The sequence below is a fragment of the Calliphora vicina genome, chromosome 4 (genome assembly GCF_958450345.1).
Source record: "Calliphora vicina chromosome 4, idCalVici1.1, whole genome shotgun sequence".
NCBI classification, from domain to species: domain Eukaryota; kingdom Metazoa; phylum Arthropoda; class Insecta; order Diptera; family Calliphoridae; genus Calliphora; species Calliphora vicina.
In genome coordinates this window covers 3227104-3246000 of record NC_088783.1, presented here as the reverse complement: position 1 = coordinate 3246000, position 18897 = coordinate 3227104, and the positions used below count along the sequence as shown (strand labels likewise).

At 29.0% G+C, this 18897-nt stretch overlaps 1 protein-coding gene across 9 annotated transcripts in view; it reads right to left on the bottom strand.

Annotated features, from left to right (window-relative positions):
• shaker (Potassium voltage-gated channel protein Shaker) overlaps window positions 1–18897 on the bottom strand; it is a 338010-nt gene that overhangs the window by 127968 nt on the left and 191145 nt on the right. For 2 of the 9 annotated variants that reach the window (XM_065507664.1, XM_065507666.1), the window contains exon 1: window positions 8167–8407. The exons of 3 other annotated variants lie outside the window; for them this stretch is intronic. In XM_065507664.1, coding sequence (XP_065363736.1) covers window positions 8167–8354 — 188 coding nt within the window. In that variant the 5' untranslated portion in view covers window positions 8355–8407. Of the gene's footprint in view, window positions 1–8166; window positions 8410–18897 lie in introns of those variants that run through there. 4 more of the 9 variants (XM_065507667.1, XM_065507668.1, XM_065507661.1 and 1 more) reach the window with 4 other exon arrangements.

The window sequence follows — 18897 nt, the reverse complement described above, 5'->3', positions numbered from 1 at the left end:
ACAACAACAGCAACAACTGAAAGCAAACAAATATACCGCAACATCTCTCAGGGATATTATGTGGAAGCGCACACACAGTCATATAAATGTATAGGTTGTGTTTAAATATGAATGCATGACGTAGTTACACTACAGGTCATTGGAATCAGGTCAACCAACTCTTAACGCTTGACATAAACTTTTCGTAAAAATAAATCCACTCCAAACCGATTGTTATTTGAATCATATCTTTATCAATATCTTTAAAATTAAGTTAGAATAAAATTTAGCAAAACTGCCGGAAAATAAACTACTCACATTGAAATGTTCGCCGGTGTGTTTATAATTTGTTTGAAGTGATGTCTTTGTAGGAAAAAAAGTAAGCAAAAGAGAAATTGTGCAAATACTTTAATCTGTATGCACTAATGTACAAATGTATGTGTGTGTGTGTATTAGGGTGGGTCGATTTAACAGTAGTAGTTTTCCAAATAAAATTTTCTTGAGGTTTTGAACGAGTTTTTGTCGAATTTTTTTTTTGTTTGTTAAAAAAAATCAAGTTATTTTTTTTTCTAAATATATCCTATCCAAGATAAATTTGTACAATGGAAATGATGGCGATATCATTTCGAAAAAAATAAACGTGCGAATTTCTTTAAAAATGAGCAATTTGATAGGGAGAAAATACATTAAAACTGGAAAAAAAAATCGCCATCGTTTTAAGCGAATAATTTTACCTTGGATAGATACAGTTACAAAAACTCGTCCAAAACCTCAAGAAATAACTAATTTGGAAAAACTTTGTACAGTACAATTTCACCTTGGAAAGGTAATATTTAAAAATAAAATGTATTAGCCGATTTTTTATTACCTACTAAAAAACCTTAAAAATTAATGTTGAGAAAAAGTAAAATAATTGAAATGAGGGTGCTTCGAAAATGATTTTTTTGATATGTCGTAGTGAAATTTTTGTCCTTACAAAGCGTCCCACCCTGGTGTATATATTTATATGCATTATTCTTTGTTTGTATGGGCATGTGGTATTAAGGCTCCTACATTTTGCACTTTTTTACTATAGCAAACATTTACTTTTATTTTTTACTTTACTTTAATTTTAAACATTAATTTCAATTGAGGAAAACAGAGATTAAAACGAAAAATAAAAATTACATTAAATTAGGTTAATTAATTAGAGTGTTTAATAAAGACTCAAATAAATATAGCAGAAAAAGGAATCTGTTTTTGATTAATTCTCATTGATTCATATTTTGTTTATAATAAGACCAAGACACTGTATATTAGTTTCCGTTCCTTGCAGCAATTATAAACCATAATGATGTAGAACGAACGGTGGAATATTTCGTTTGGTTCATGTAACTATGACTTAAAAATGCGGGATTGTTTTAAAGTTGTAGCTTTTATTTTGAAACAATAAAATTTATTCAAACTATGGCCATTTTTCCGAGCCCAAAAACCTGCTTATCTTTTAAGGCCAAGAAGTATTCAAGCCAATTGCAGATACTCTGTTCTGAAGTAAAGCCTATCCCAGAGAGAGTCGGACGGGGCAAGGTCTGGACCATAAGATGGATGAGGTAAAACTTTCCAACCACTTCATTCGGAATACTTTTTAACAGGTATTGCAACATGTGGCCTAGTGTGTCATGATGGAATATTATGGTTTAATGTCTGGCCGCATATTCTAGGTGTTTTTTTGGCCAATGCTTGATTTAAACGAATTAGTTGCATTTTGTACTGGTTCCCTGTGATAGACTGGTCAAATTTCAGTATCTCATAATAGATAGGATCCTCTTGATCCTACCACATTCAAAGCATTACCTTAGCGCCATGAATATTTGGATTTGGGGACGATTCGGCTAGTTGGCCTTGCTTCACACTATCGTAATATATACATTTTTCATCGCATGTTATGAATGGTTGTAAAAATGATTAATCGAAAAGAAAATAATACAAAATCGTCGTTCAATGTATCTCAGCATCAATTCGTATGATACCCAATTTCCTAGCTTTTGGATGAATCCTGCTGCTTACAAACATTTTGAAATTGCTGATTGAGTAGCTCCCAATGATTTTGCGAGCTCTTGATAAGTTTGACAACAATCTTCATGGAGTAATACCTCAAATTCTTGGTCTTTAAAAATGTTTTGGCTGGTCTGGGCGATATTTGTATTCCCTGTTTAAATCACAGCCGAACAAACCATCTTTCGAGCGTTGAAACCAATGGAACACATTCACCATAAGTTTTGGTGAGCAATCGGTGTCTTTTTTGTCAAATTAAAGAGGTAAAGTAAAACTTCCCTTTTTGAAGCAAAAAAAACGTTGTTGCTTACAATATAATGTTCAATAACTAATGACACAAAATGTTGCCAACATACTTTGCACCATTTATTAAAGGTTACCCATAACCTCATAATGTTTTACATTTTTAACGATCACAATAGAAAACAAAAACAAAAAACAAAAACTGTTTAAAAAGTGCTGCATTTCTAACCCTTTGATAAAATTGAGGGTGAAACGTGTAGCATATTCTCGGGGTTTTAGGGCAACATTATTTGAAAAGAACACGAAACTACATTTTTTTTAGAAACGAACACAGAAAAGGGTAAAAGGCAGAATAAAGGCATAATTTATGCCAGGAAAGAGAACGCCATAAGTGAACATGTGGTAATCATTACATCTTGCGCAAATTTTATAAATTTTTTTTTACAGTTTTCTAAATAATATTTGATCCAATAGAATACTGGTCACAAATTGGTTTAAAGGATATTTTTTAATAATTTCAATAAAAATATGAATAATTTTGTTAACTAAAATATTTTCGTTAAAAACTTGACATTTAAAAAAAAAAATATATATAAAATACTACCATTACAGAAAAAAACAGGTTTGAAGTTTTAGCTAAACAAAGTATTTGGGAGTTATGAGCGTTTTTTGGATAAACATTTGTTTATAATTTCGTGTTAATATGCAGAAACCCTTTTGAATATATAATATTATAGAAATGCATAAAATGTTATGCTTTTTTTCGTTATAACCTCAACAACAAAGTTGTTAAAGCTTAGACAATTTCAACAAAATCAATATTTTTAAAAGCAAAAACTATTTTCTACCAAAATAGTAGGATATTATAAAAACCAATTGGTGTTTGTGTATAAATAAGTAAGTACAAAATAATTGGGTACTTTGTATGATAATTTAGCATGAAAAATATAAAAATATTTGTCTAACGACTGATGCTGGCATTCAAGCGGAAGAAGGGAGGATTTATAAAAGGGAAAAACTATTTATAATGAAGCCTTTAAAATTGATTCTATGAAAAAAATTAATTATCAAACTAATTAAATATATCAACAAATTATGTTGCAAATAAATTTCAATATTTCATTTCTTTATATTTGATGCTCTCCAAATATTCAGCCGAAGTTAAAAGAAATGATTGAACGTTTCTTACTTTGGAGATTTGTTGACAATTTGTAGAAATCGAAGCGATTGTAATAAAAATTGACATATTATATATCTATACACATACATAGGTATATCTAAATAGCAGTTTTAAAGAAACAACTACATTTTCAAAAACGAGGCGTTGTCCTTTAGGGAGTTATTTTATTTGTTTGCTGCAAGTATAGAGACATCACGTGCCATTGTGCCATAATATTTGTTAAAGCTACAATTAAAATGAATTGTCAACATTTTTTCGTGCAGTTAAACTATGAGGAAGTAAAAAAGCAGCAACTACAACTAACTAAAAACAATTCCTAACAGTTTTTCTCATTTCTTTATAGATGAATTTGTTTGTACACATGACTTGTTGTTCGCTGTTCAATGTTCGTTGTTCGTGTATGTATTCGGAAATCACACAAAATTGCAGTCTCACAATCACAGGCTATAACATACATAGACACACACACACATACGGTTGCCAGATTTAATGATTTACAGTCATTTTGATGATTTTAAGGATAAAAAATGGACCATTAATTTTTGCCCTAAAATTGGCGATTTCTTTAAAGAGAATTTCTGTATTAATTTCCTATTATTTGTTCATTCTTTTAAAGAAAGTAAATATCAAATAATATGACAAGTTTTAGAAAAAATAATAAAAAAATAATATAACAAGTGAAATTTTTCGTAAAACAATTCCATTTAATATAATTTAATTATAGACAACTTTAACATATTAAATTGATAAACATTTCTAAATTCATTCGCTGGTTGTACACAAAGTCGAAGTGGATTAAAATTGGATTCCTTTATATCGAAAACTGTGTGTTCGAAGGTTCGAGAAATAGAGAAATTATAATAAATAACGTATCTTCTGAACGAAGTTTTTATATGTTTTTTTGAAGGGTACATATTTGTCATTTATTCTCACTTACCGGAAGCGTAAGTGATCGTATGTGAAGCCCGGCCAACCACCCGAATCGACATCAATGGCAATTATCCATGTATTTCGTGGGAGCAAAAGTGTACTAACTTTTATAAGCCTCCGTCACAAGGAACCAGTACCGAACGCAACTGATTCGCTTGAAGCGAGCATTGGCCGAAAAATGCCCAGAATATGCGGCTATGCAATACCTGTTAAAAGGTATTTAAAATGAAGTAATTGGGAAATTTGCCCCGCCCGCCTTATAGTCCAGACCATGCCTCGTTGGACTACTATTTGTTTCGATCGATGCAACGGTCGCTCTAAAAAATATAAAAATCTTTAATTTTTTATAAATATCTTTAATTGGAGCTAATGAAACACAAATCAGATTTATTTGGGTAAAATGTCTTTATACTTTATTTGTTAATTAAACAAATAATGCAGAGAAAATAATAAACATCTATGAAAAATAGATTTTGACGATTTTAAAAAGTGAATATGACGATTATGATGGTTTTTTCCAAAAATTTTACAAATTTGGACATAAATCATCTGGCAACTATGTACAGACACACAGACTCGAACTCTTACATCCATTTGAACAATAGTTTTTCTACTTTGTCTTTCATATTCGCTTTTTAAAAACAATTGTTATAGAGTTGTAATTCTTGGCTGTGTCATCAAATAATTGTGTAACGCTGTAATACATTTGTATCTGTGTACATGATAGACACATTCTTCTTGCTCGTGCAACTGAATGAGTATGAGTTTTAATGGAAGTAATTTTTTCTTCTCCATTTTCCTTTCCCATGCTTTTATTTTTCGTCTTAACAGAAAACCACTTGTCTTAAATGTGTTCCTTGTTGTTTGTCTTTTATGTTTCGTTCATTGGTTTATTCTTTTGTTTGTTTGTTTGTATTTAGTTTCTGTTTTGCTTCATTATGTAACAACTATTGTATAATCGCAACAACAATAATATTTGTTAAATGCTTTTTTATGCGATACAAAAAACAAAAGAGCACAAAAAGAATTTTAAATTGTAATTATCCTTAACAAGGATAATATGCAAAATTTTAAATGTGCAAGATACTCGTATTCACATTAAGAATATAATAAACAATTCCAAGTTGCAAGCCAACATCAAGAATAAGCAATATGAAAAAGATGATGGAAATGTTTTAAAGGACCTGCATTTAAAGAAACTCACGTAGTCTACCAATTGACATGGCTGGCATTCCTTTGAGAAGTAATGTAACTTATTTACATTCCTTTTTGTTTTTCTTTTCGCTTTAAACACCAGTTAATGAAGCATAATAAATAAATTACTTATAATTCCCATTGGATATTATAGCTATGCCAGGGATTTATTCTTTTATTACTTTTTTTAAATACAGAATTATTGTATTAAATTATGTTTTACAGATTATTTTCAATATTTTTCAATAAAAAAATCAATATATCTTCTATATATATATGTTATATGTTAAAATTAAATGGTCCATGTATGTAATGGCATCACGTGAGAACGTCTGGAGCGATTTGGCTGATTTTATTTTTATTCGATTAGAAATTTTTAGGAGATGGTTTGTAAAGAAAAAAAATTCAAAAATTCCGGATAACTGTAATAAAAAAAGCTCCCTAAAGTATGCTGTACAAATTAAGATTTTTTGTACATTATTTGCAAATAAATAAGAACAGGCAGGTTTATGTGGGTTGAAGAAACTTGAAGAACTAACATTAGTAAATGCTACCGGGCGAAGCCGGGGCGGTTAACTAGTCAATAAATAAAAAGCAAATGCCTCAAAAACAAATTATTGAAAATTGTTATGTACATTAGCACCAATGTTTGGAGTTCGGGAATTCCTCATTATTATTAACAAATGAAAATTTTTAAAATTTTTATAAAATTTAACAGTATTATCGTTTCTCGGGAAAGAAACGTTGGGCCAAATGACTGATTTTGTAGTAGACATCCACTTTTCAGTGAACTAAATATTAACAAAAAACTTTTGTTAATATTTCAAAAAACACAAAAAGAAAAACAAATATGGGCATTTCCATTATGGCGTGACAGAACATTTGTACGACAAAATGTTAAAAAATGAAAAATAATGATAAAGTTAAATTTGTAAAAAGTTTTTTCTATATTTGCGAAGTAATTAAGTACCACTTTATTCAGAAAAAATATTGCAACAATTGACCCTAAGGAGTTGAAGATATTAGCAAAAATATGTGAATGCAAGACGTTACCAAAAACAGAAGTGTGGTTTGACTTGGATTTGGAATAATTAAATTTATTTTCCAAATTATAAAATTTAAATATCTTTCCTCGTTTTTTATTTGTTAGCCTTAGTATCTGACGTGACTTTACATGACGTTAAGTTACTTGAATTTCCATTTCATATAATTTTTGGTTAAGAAATAAGAAAACAAGTAAGAAAGTATGGTCGTTCAAGCATGACCTACACTAAAAAACCTTTATTTTAATTTCAATAATTTATTTTCGAAAATGAAATAAGGTTGCGCAATTTATGTCTATATGAAACTTATTACGGTTGAATTTTATGTGGATAAGAGATTTATGCTTTTAAGAGATTTATGCTCGTTAAAATGATTTTCGGAAGCGGAACTTATATGGGAGCTATGACTAATTATGGACCGATCATCATAAAATTGCGTGACCTGACCTCCGTATATATAAAACTTATTTGGAGCGAAATTTGATCTGAATTTATCGGTGGAAATGACCATATGTCAGATAGTAACTTATGATTTCGAACTAACTACATAACTATTTTCTTTAGATTGCATACAAATTTGTAGGGAAAACACAGAAATATTTTAATTGAGTTTCCAAGAAATTCCATCATAGTGCTGATGGAAATACAACTTTACATCTAGTTGTTGACGATGGATGCTAACATTTGTCATGAAAAAGAAAAGTTAAACTGTTGTAAAGCCATGAACAATGATAGAAGCAATTTATACATTTCTCGAATCGTTTTCAAGTAATAATTAAAGCTTGCGGTGACTGGTCAACTTTTGTTTGTATATTTTATGAGGTTTTCCCATATTATTGTTAAGTTGGTGTAAACTTTAAAAAGTTCATGTACTAAAGGAGGTGTAATATCATATACATTTAATTAACAGGATGTGTTAATATTTTGCTTTAAAAAAAAATGAAATTTTTAATTAAAAGCATGTGGCAGTTAAATTATAAATAATATTATTATAATAATTTAAACAAATAAAACTGCAGCAATGTAGTTGCTCTATACTTGCACTGAATTCCTGTAATTTTCTAACAAGATCTTAACCAAAGTCGTCACTATAGTCTTGACTTTAGTTTCTAATATAGTATATAGACTCATTATTTAAACTTTTCTTTCTGTAACTTTTGGGTTTAAATTATTTAGTTTCTTGTCATTTTCATACATATATTTTTTTTAACATAATTTGTCGCCAAAACGACATGGACATTTGTGATAGGATCGCAAAATTTAATTGCCTGTTGTTAGACGACACTTTCTAAAGTGGAAATCTTAAGTAATACATGTCCTCGTAATAGTTGAGGAAATTTAATACATTATAATAACCCCCAGTAACACGAAATCTGGTTATGTGTTAACTAATAGTTATACTGACAGTTTTCATACAAAAATAATTTTAACCGACAGTATAACTATTAGTTAAGGCTTAACCAGGCTTTGTGTTAATGGGGGTAAGACATTTATTTATTTTGAATAGCTGAAATAAAATTGTATATAATCAAAATGATTACTAAAATAAAAAAAATACATCACCCGTCAAATGATGGCCTCTGTTGATCTTTCAAATACTGCTGTTGATCTCTGGCTAATTTACGTTCCGCTAATTTCTTTTGCTCTTCCTTTTGTTCGCGTTGCTCCAGCTGATGTTGCTGTTGCTGCTGTTGTTTCTTGCGATGTTGGCGATCTTCGCCCAGGCCATAAAGGCCAGCAACAGCAGCCATGCTGCCTTAGAAAAGCACCAATTTCAAACAAAAAAAAAAAAAAAATACTACCACAAAAATTATCACAGCAAAATTCCGTTTTTATTTTGTGATGTTCGACAAACGACAAACACACTCAATAGTTTTGTTAAACATTTTAACAAATAAAAGCTAAAACTACAATAAAAATGATTCATCACATTTCGAAACGTATTTGAAATTTAAATTTAGGCATTTTATACGAATATTTTGTTTTGTTGTAGCAAACTCGTGTGCTAAAGTGCCACAAAAAACGTTCTCAGTAATTATGGATTTTATAGTTTACTTTTGGGCTTGACATTTTTTAACTTGTTATTTGCTTTGCTTTGCTGTCCTTTCCATTCTTTTTTATTTGTATTTGTTTCTTTTTTATTTTTTGCCATTTTTTGTTGTGATGAGGTTAAGCTTTTTTCTTTTCATGTTGATTGCTGCTGCATATTTTCTTATTTAATTATTAAAATGCAATTTTACTTTTATTTCACTTGTAATTCCTTTATTTCTTTTATGTATTTTTGACACAGTATTGTGCTTTGTTTTGACACAATGTTATTGTATGGTATTTATAAAACAAAAACAACAAAATTATTATAAAAAAACGAAAGAAAAAGCTTTCTGTTTTTTTTTTATACTTGTATACATATATTCATACGTTAGTAAATGTTGGTTGTGTTTACATTTTTTATCTGTGTTGTTATGCTCCTCTACCGCCCTTCTTTCTGTATGCATGTGGTTTTTGTTTTTATGCTGTCACGATTTACAACAGTTTTTGTCTTTAATATCCTAAAACCTCACTCTCTGTCTTATCATCTAACCGACGCGCACACATATACATAAACGTCAAGAAGCACGAGACTAATACACAAACAGACACACTCTTACATACATACATATGTATCTATGTATGTCTCGTGCTTTACTTTGGTTTCATTTTTGTGTTTGTGTTGTTTTCTTGTTGTCTATATTTTGATTTTGCTTTCGTTGCCATTAACCGGATGTCATTTAATATGCAAAGGCATGACATCTATTGTAAATGTTGTGCACCCACACACACACACACATAGAGCACTCCATTGTACCAGTACTCATGACCTGCACTGTACTTGTGTCATTGTATTCGAACAAAGTGTATTTTGTATGCTGCTGTTTTTTTTATTATTGTATAAGCTCAACCAACTCAACAGAGGCAAATGTACAAAAGGAGTACAAAGAAATTTAATGGTATAAAATGCTACCACTAACTACTACTATTAACTAGTTAATGTCATTGTATACATACATACATGTGAGTGTATGTGTACTGTGTATAGGATTGTTCAAATGACAGACAGTTTGAGTTGATTGAATTGTCACAGTTATGACGTATTTAATTTATGTCACGTTCTTAATAAAAAGTATATTGACAATTTTAAGGTTCACAAAGCATTTTGGTAGTGTGCTGTTTGACTTTCATCCATATTCTTAAGGTAAATAAATTTACACACAAATTACTTTAAATTATAATAAATGTCAGTGAATTTTTAAAATGTTTTTAATTCGATTAATTTTGTTATTTTTCAAATCTCAATGAGCTGCTTTCAGATTGCTATCATATACATTTTAGACACTGTATAGACGTGTAGGTCCAAAATTATGATAATAAAATTATTTTTGGAAATTTATAGTCGAAGTTTATCAAAATATTTTGTTTTCATGTATAAATGATTTTCTTTTAATCTAAAAACAAAATCCTTTAAGATACGTTTAAAAGGCTTTAGCCAACCGTGCACAGTGTAAATCTGAATCTTCCAAACTACTGGTCCGAAATAAATCAAGGTAAAAAATCCTTTTATACAGTGTATCTCACTTTGTATTCAAGCAGGGTGGTAACAAATTAAATTTTCTTATAAAGAGTGATTCAGAAAAAACATATAGACACTATTCCAGCCAAAACTTATCCTTGGTCCAACACATTATTATTATTTTTAATCACGTTAGCTTTTAAAAATATGCCCGATATTATCTTTTCTAAATCATTAATTTTCAACTGTTATTTCGGAAATCAAATAACTCTTTCGAAGAGCACCGAACACTACTATCAAAAAAGCAGCTCATAAAGTTTAATGCTTTCATTGTTTTGTGCACAGAGTCAAAGCCAAAGCTGAATCAAACGAACGATCGAAAAAATTTGGGTAAAATGTAGTATATTACAGAGTGTCTACAAACACGGCTTTTACATTTCTTAAAACAGCACGGAGAGCCTTTATATTTCTTGCCCGATTTGGTATCATGCTAAAGGCACTTGAGTAGTAAGCAACTATAAAATCTATTAAGGGGGATTTCAGTGAAAGTGAATAAATGTATAAATACTAGGGTGATCGATTCTTCGACATTTTTTGAATCCGATTTTCGGTTTCTTCGAAAAATTGCAATTTAATATAAACTGGTTTCGGTTTTTTAATAATAACCGGTAAACCGGTTTTTTGGAAAAATATTAAAACGCCTAGAAACAAGAAGAAAATAAGTTTTATTTTATATTAAAGATCTCATACTTATGATAAAGAATATACATGTATTCTAATTACAAAAAATAAGCCTTTTTGAAACGCTTAAATACTTTTTAATTAAAATTTGTAATACTTCTTTTAACGTTCACAAGGTCTTCGGGTCAAATTCGACCCATTTTGATATTAAAATTGAATTTTTTTTAAAAGTGAGTGGTTGATTTTTGATATTTTATGAATTTTATTTAATTTAAAAAATCAACAACTACGTTTTAGAAACACAAATCTGCAAAAAAAATTTGTTTGCACTTGGGTCAAATTTCACCTGGAGCTAAAATCTTAAATTTTTGTTACGCACAATTAAGTTAAATGTTTTCAGAGCTTTGGTAGCACTAACATCTTTTCATCATACTTGCTGAACATTATATTTGTATGAAAACTGGGATTCCCCTTGTACCAAAGCGATTGTTTTCTTATCCTTCAGAAGATATTCGGGTCAAATTATGATACATTGTGAAATTAAAATTGAGTTTTTTCTAAAGTGAGTGGTTAATATTTTTTGACTTTTATTTAATTTCAAAAGTCAACAACGACGTTAGGTTTAAAAAAAATAGAAAAAATATATATTTTCTATTCGGGTTAAATTTGACCCAAAGATCGTTAACGACAAATATTTGAAGACCTTATAAATGTTAAAACAATCTCATAGCAATAAAACACAGTTTAAATGCTTTGGAGTATATCGATTGGTTTCCTTTGTTTTTATAAAGCTAAATATTGAAAATGATCTTTCACTCAGTGTACTTGTAGGACGTATATGTACCCAGCAAAAATTTTGTGCATTTTTGTAATGACAACTAGTTATTTCATGCATTCTTTTGTAATGAGTGGTGGTTACCCAGCACATTATTTTATTTACTAGAAAAAGTAATTATTTTTATACAGACTGGTAGTGTGTTTGACTGGAAAACGGGAGGTTAGTGGTTCGCCACCTGTCAAAGCCATTCATTTTTTTGTTCATATCATATTCATTTATATGTTGATGTTAAAACTATTGTTAACTTACAATAAAATAACTCGTACATGGAGCAGTGAGTTAGCAGCTTGACTATCAAACACAAGGCAATATTTTTTGTGTTTTTTTTTTTCAGCTAAATATTCTTGTTGTGAATTTACTACTTATTTCTCAACTGATTGTAAGTACATTTGTAAGCTTGACCCATGAATTTTTAAAAAATCTCGAACAAAGATAAGTAGTTTTTCAGTCAAATAATAAGTAGTTATGCCATGGCTCCAATATTACTTGCTGACTTACTAAGTAAGTAAAGTTTTTGCTGGGTAGTTAACAAAGCATTGAGTAGGTTTTCAAGCTTTCCAGATCACTTGTGACATTTTTCTAAATATAAAAAGTCTTCTAAAATAGTTGGAGTATTTTTTTAAACAAGTTTTTTGGATTTTTAATATTTTTAAAGTATTTAATACACTATAACTCATAAAAACACACTTTTAGAAAAAACCGGCTATTAGAGGAGAAAAACACGGTTTCTTCGATATTCGAAATGTGAGCTTTTCAAAAAAAACCGAAACAGACTTAACCAAAAAAACCGGTTATAACCGGTTATTAAAAACCGGGCCGTTCACCCTAATAATATGCCAATATTTTAATGTTTAATGAATTTGTACAATATTTTATTTAAGTTTACGTATTTTTGAGAATTTTTTATTGAACGGTTTAAGGTTTATTTAATTTAATACAAGTATAAGTTTTTTCTGGCGCACTCTTTACGTCCTAAAGTACGATTCGTTCATACATCATTTTGCAAACCACTTTTTTTTGGTCGACCCCAATGTGCGCTGCTTTCTTTGAGCTATTTTTTTTAACAATGATATGGTAATGGTTTATAAATTTACATATAATAAAACAATGCAAAAGTCGTTGATATCAAGTCATAAACAAAACCTTTATCTAGGGATTAATAGCAACACACGATTTAATTTTTTTTTTAAACAAACCAACTGACATTTTGAACTTAAACATTTACGATAAGAAATTATGTAATTATTGCAGCATTTGAAAGAGATTTATATGCATGTTAAATGTAAAAGTGTTGGATAATAAAATCAGAAATAATCTAAAAATTTTCAGAAATTAAATGCAGAACAATAATCAATGTATGTATCAATTATATACATATTTTGTTGCTAGTTTTGCTTTTAAGAGAAAAGTCAATACGACTTTTTGTTAAACTTTAGCTTGTTAGAATTGTTTTTAGCAAATTTCAACAATCTTGTTTTTTTTTGTTTATTGTGTTCGACTCAAAATCTAACAAATTGAATTACAACGAGTAGTTGGCATTTTCATCTAAGTATGTTTTACGAGTGCAAGTTTTGTTTTGTTCGAACAAAAAAAAAAAAAAAATGAAATACAAATTTGTATGTTGTTCTGTCAACATGTTTTTTTTTCCATTTTCGTGTTGTTGGTTGTTTATTGATTTTCTGTTTTTTTATTATTGTTATCGCTGTAGTAGTAGCTATTCTGTTCTCTTTTAATATAATATATAAAATAGGAAATAAAATAAAAATGTTGTAATGTCATCTATTTCCTGGGGGCAGAGGCGTTAGTTTTTAACCTGTATAACCTTAATGCTCGCAGTATTAAATACAGTTTGTAACATTTTGTTTTATGGTTTGAGGAAAATACGAAAATGCTTGTGCATTTGACAGCACATTATTACATTTTATTTGCTAAATACTAAATTTAATCTCAACACCACTTATTGCGGTTAATATCACAAAAAATAATCTGTTTAAAATTATGTAACATTTTATACAGTGAAGGATAATATAAATTAAACTATTACAAACACAATAAAATACAAGTGTTAAAATCTATAACTGTTGTCAAGGACAGTGTTGTCAGGGGTAGATTTGGAAAAGTTTAAATATTTCCTGAGTTAATACTACTTATAATGAGGTTTTATAAAAAATAATAAAATAAAAATTATTTTGTCCGTATTCACCTTTAACTATGATCAGGTGTCAAATTACAGCATTATTCGAGATTATGGCTTTCGATATCGAGCAAGAAATTTAATACATTTCGATATCAAAATGGTTTTTCTATACGATAGATCATTTGATCATGAATGCGATAATTTGGACCTAGTTTTTTATAAGTTTAAGTTTTCTAAATGTTCTCTATACAGCATTCTTATATGCAAAAAATGTTATATTAACCAGCTCATGTTCCTTACATAAATATTTCTACAGTCTGTATCAAAAGGATAAAGTATTGATTGTCTAGGTGGTAATAAATTACACATAAGTCACACTGTTGTTTAATAGCAACATTCGTGACATGATGTGCATTTCAAGTACTAATAACTGGTATTTGATTTTTCATTATTTTAATATGTCATACCCTCATATTCGGTTTTAGCTTCATTTACTCATAATAAAATTCTTATTTTTTGCTTTTCAAACTGTTGATAAAATAAAATGTTTATTGTTATTGAAACTTTAATTCATTTTAATAAAGTGGCGAATAAAATTATCCTCCATGTTATGAAAAATCTTTTTAAATCCGTTTAAAATATAAACTATTAATAATAGTTTGCAGTTGTTATGTTATTTTAGTATGAAATCGCTTAACTGCGTCTGGTGTTCCTCCATAACGCACACGTTTTATAAACCATTCACTCACTCACTCACTCAGTCATAATAAAATCATAATTTTCCAATTAAGCTATTAGATATCTTTCTTACCACACAGTCCACACTTGCAATACTACAAAATGTATCTGTGTATATTCTACTCGTGATTGTATTCAATGTATTCAATGTAAACAATGTTCATTTCACCATTTCTTCCTATTGTTTCAATACTCATACTCATGTGTGTAAAAATCTTAAATGTAGTTATTGCCATTTAAAGTACATTCACTTTACAACACCAGACACATACCACACATAAATATACACACAATCGGACAGACATCTACACCCTTGTTCATTACTATTATTATTAACACCCATACTTATACTTAAATAACACTTTTCACTGTGTGGTTAAACCATGTATAGTATGTATTACTATATATTAGTACATATCGTCACCTAAAATGCAAAATAACGTATCATCAAAAATTTCGAAATTGATTTTAATTACACTGTGCTAGTTGAAAAAACTGTCAAGCGGGGCACCCAGCGGCTTAAACTAATTCGGTTACGCTGAATTCAGTGATGCTAACCGTTTTTTTAGGTTAGCTCGTATTTTCGGGATATACCGTTATTTCGAAAATGGAGAGGTTGCGCAACATATATTCGCGTAAATCAAAAACGGTTTATTTTATTAAACAAACTGAAAAAAATTCCAAAATTACCTTTAAGCAAATCTTGACAGGGTTTTAATCTTCGCAGTTATTTTACAAATATAAATTTTTTTTAGAAAATTTTCGAAATTTTTGGTTTTTAAAACGGTATTAAAAATTGGAAAATGCGTATACGCTCTTAATTTTTAAATTCAAATGCATATAACTTTGGAGTCAGTCACGATTTGTAAACAATTATTTTTTTGTTTGACATATACATTTGTAGTTAGTCCAATAAAAGACAAAAGGAGCAAATCGGGATATATTTGGACCCGCTGTTATCAAAAAACTGGAGTATGGTGGGTAAAAATGTTGATAATTTAATTTTCAAATGCGAATATCTCCTTAGCTGTAAGAGATTGTTGATATCCACGACGAGGTTTTTTGTAGTGCTCGATGAGAAGATACTATATGTGTAAGCTTTTTGAAATCGGAACACAAACAAAGGAATAGGATCGTTTTAAAAATTGATCATACCCGAGTCCTACTTTGGGGACTCCTGTCCGCACTTCTGGTGGACTCATGCGGTCTAAATTCAAACCTTAAACTCGACAACACTAAGGGGCTAAGGGTTTAGATTTATTTCATCTTTTTTTCTCTACCACTGTGCACTGCACGATGTAGCTACTTACTACGAGTTATGTATTTTGATAAAATATTAGGGGATATTTGTATAATTTTTTGTGAATAAAATGAAAAGTTGTGAACAGATTTTATTTATTTAGAGTTTGTTTTATTTGGAACTTCGTTTTCTAAATGTGTAAAAAAAATTAAGAGCGTATATGCATTTTTCAATTTTTAATGACCAAAAACATTAAAAACATTAAAAAAACCAAAAACATCTAAATTTTTCTAAAAAATTATTTTTTTTTGCCAAAAAAAAAATTATATTTCTAAAACGACTGCGAATATTATGAAGGTAATTTCGTTGTGGTTTTTTCGGTTTTTTCAGTTTATTCAATAAACTAAACCGTTTTTGAGTTACGCGAATATATGTTGCGCAACCTCTCCATTTTCGAAATAACGGTATATCTCGAAGATACGAGCTAACCTAAAAAAACTGAATTCAGCGTTCCCGAATTAATTTAAGCCGCTGGGTGCCCCTCTTGACAGAAAAAAAGTGTCAATTTCGTGCATAGTGTTATTGATTACTATTCAATTTGTTTGTTTTTTTTTTCAAAGAATTTTAACTAGAATTGAAAACATTCCCAACTACAAAGAATTGCATTTTAAATTAAAAATATTTACAGCTTTATAAAGTAAGAGCACTTGAAACTTCACTGTAATTGCAGACTTGTATAAGACATAAGCATGTCAAGACGCGTAGCTCAACTTTAAATCGTTGTATTTTTTTTTTTAAAAATAATAAATTGTAAAGCGAGTGAGCAGAAAAAAAGTTTGAAGGTTTTGAAATATATATTTTTTCTGAACATATTTTGAAAATTTGTATTTTTTAATTGGACATAAAAATATATAGGAAAGCAAGGAAAAGTAGTCGCATAATTTAACATAAAATAACCTTATCTGTCTTATTACAGCCTCTCAATTGCCGATCCAAAAACTGATCATGGTTTCAGGTATTTCGGGCCAACAAATTTTTGACCACAGGTCACAATTTCAAAGATAATTCGACAAAATTAGGCAAAATTATATTACCCCATGAACTAAGCCTATAGAATTTGGATAGAATCGATCCATTATTTCTCCTAGCCCCCAGACAACTGTCCTATCTGAAAATAGATAAGCTCTCATAAATATCTTAATTATAAACATAGCCAAACCAAATTCAGCACACATAAGTTTTATATATACGCAAATGATCGCACCAAATTTTGTGACGATCGGTCCACAATTAGTCATAGCTCCCATATAATCACCATTCTCGAAAATAAGATTCAATACAAATAAGTTTCATATCAAAAGAAAACTGATCATAATCACTCGGTGAATCACTTTCTTAATTGATTTTTAATGATTATAATGTAATATAAAATTTTATCTTATATGGGAAGTGGGCGTGGCAGTTGTCCAATTCCGCCCATTTTTCTACAGAAGTGGTGAAGTTAGTCATATATTACTTGTACCAAAATGCGTGACAGTACCTTTATTTATTACCGAGTTATGAATTTTGATAAGCAAGAATGTCAAAACCTCACAATGTGCATCCTATTACCAAGTTATAACCAAAATTAAACACAACATATCATCAAGTACACGATTTTCTTAAACAAAATAACGTATGTATACGTTTTGAGTGATTAATTAATGAATGGTACTAATTTAACCTTATTTTAGGTAGTTTCCTAATTTCAATGTCTCAAGTAGTTTTAATTTTATATAGTGTTTGGCTTCTCCTATAAACTTATGAAAAGTGATGTTACGTTATTTTGCATTTTAGCTAACGATATGTATGTATGTATATAATTCTCTATATATATGTATTTAGTTCGATATAAAACCTACTTATTACACAGTTCAGTGCATGCATACAGGTTACATTTTACACATTTATTAGGTTCTTTATTAGACATTTGTTCGAATGTTTGCTAGTAGTGAAACGGGAAATTCATTATAAGAAGGAAAAACGCTGAAATGAAAGGAAACTCTCAACAATATGTAAAATATGAGAACGGAAAGGAAATACAAACATAATTTTTCATTTTCTATTGTTTCACAAATGAAACTGAATTTTATAGTAATTTGCTAGTTAGTATTTGCATTTTTATCATTATCCGTTTTTTTTTTATTTAATTTTTATTGTTGAATGACAGAGTAATGCCAACGTTTGTTTAGAAAAGTTATAAAAATATACAATCATTTATACTTGAAACAATAACTATTTGCATTTCAACAATCAATATTCTACAATATATTCAAAGTAAATAAAAAATTGCCCTCATTAAGTGATGGAAATATGCACATAGAAATCAAATGATAAAAATAGTTTAAACAAATACATATGTATGTATGTAACAACACTAGAGATATAAACATTTTTTTAATATTTGTTTAAAGATATAAATGTTTATCCACAAAACTGTTTGAAGTTTGTAATGCAAGTATTTATCGAAAAAACGTTAATTTTCTTATCTTAATCCAACCTAATGAGGGAAAACGCTATTTGTGATTGTTTTTAAATTTTTAATTTTTTGGACATTTTGAAAAATCATTTTATGGATTAAGTTTATTTTGTATAAAAAATGATCGCGTGGTTGTAAAATATTCACATAAAATGCAATAATTGAAACTAGCAAAAACGAATTTTTAGGTACAAGTTTATGAAAGTAAACAAAAACTTCATTAGTTTTTAAATTCTCTTTTGAAACTACATTCGTGTCCACACAGTGAAGTTTTTGCTTTTCAGTTTTTGACATTTCTGTACAGAACTGATTTAAACGAATAAATGTGGATAACATACTCAACAAAAACTTCATGTATATCAAACAGAGTACCCTTTTCCATTCCTCTTTCCCATTTCATCAACAAACTCACAGTATGGATGGGGACTTAACAATTTATGAAAACTTCGAAATAAATTTCAAATTTAATTTTAATTTGTTTTCTTTTTTTTTCAAATTGTTTACTAAAAAGCAAACAGTTTCTAATAAAATTTGATAAGCAAATTATATTTGCATAAAAGCAAAATAAGGCGGGAGTTGGACTAATATTTGTGGG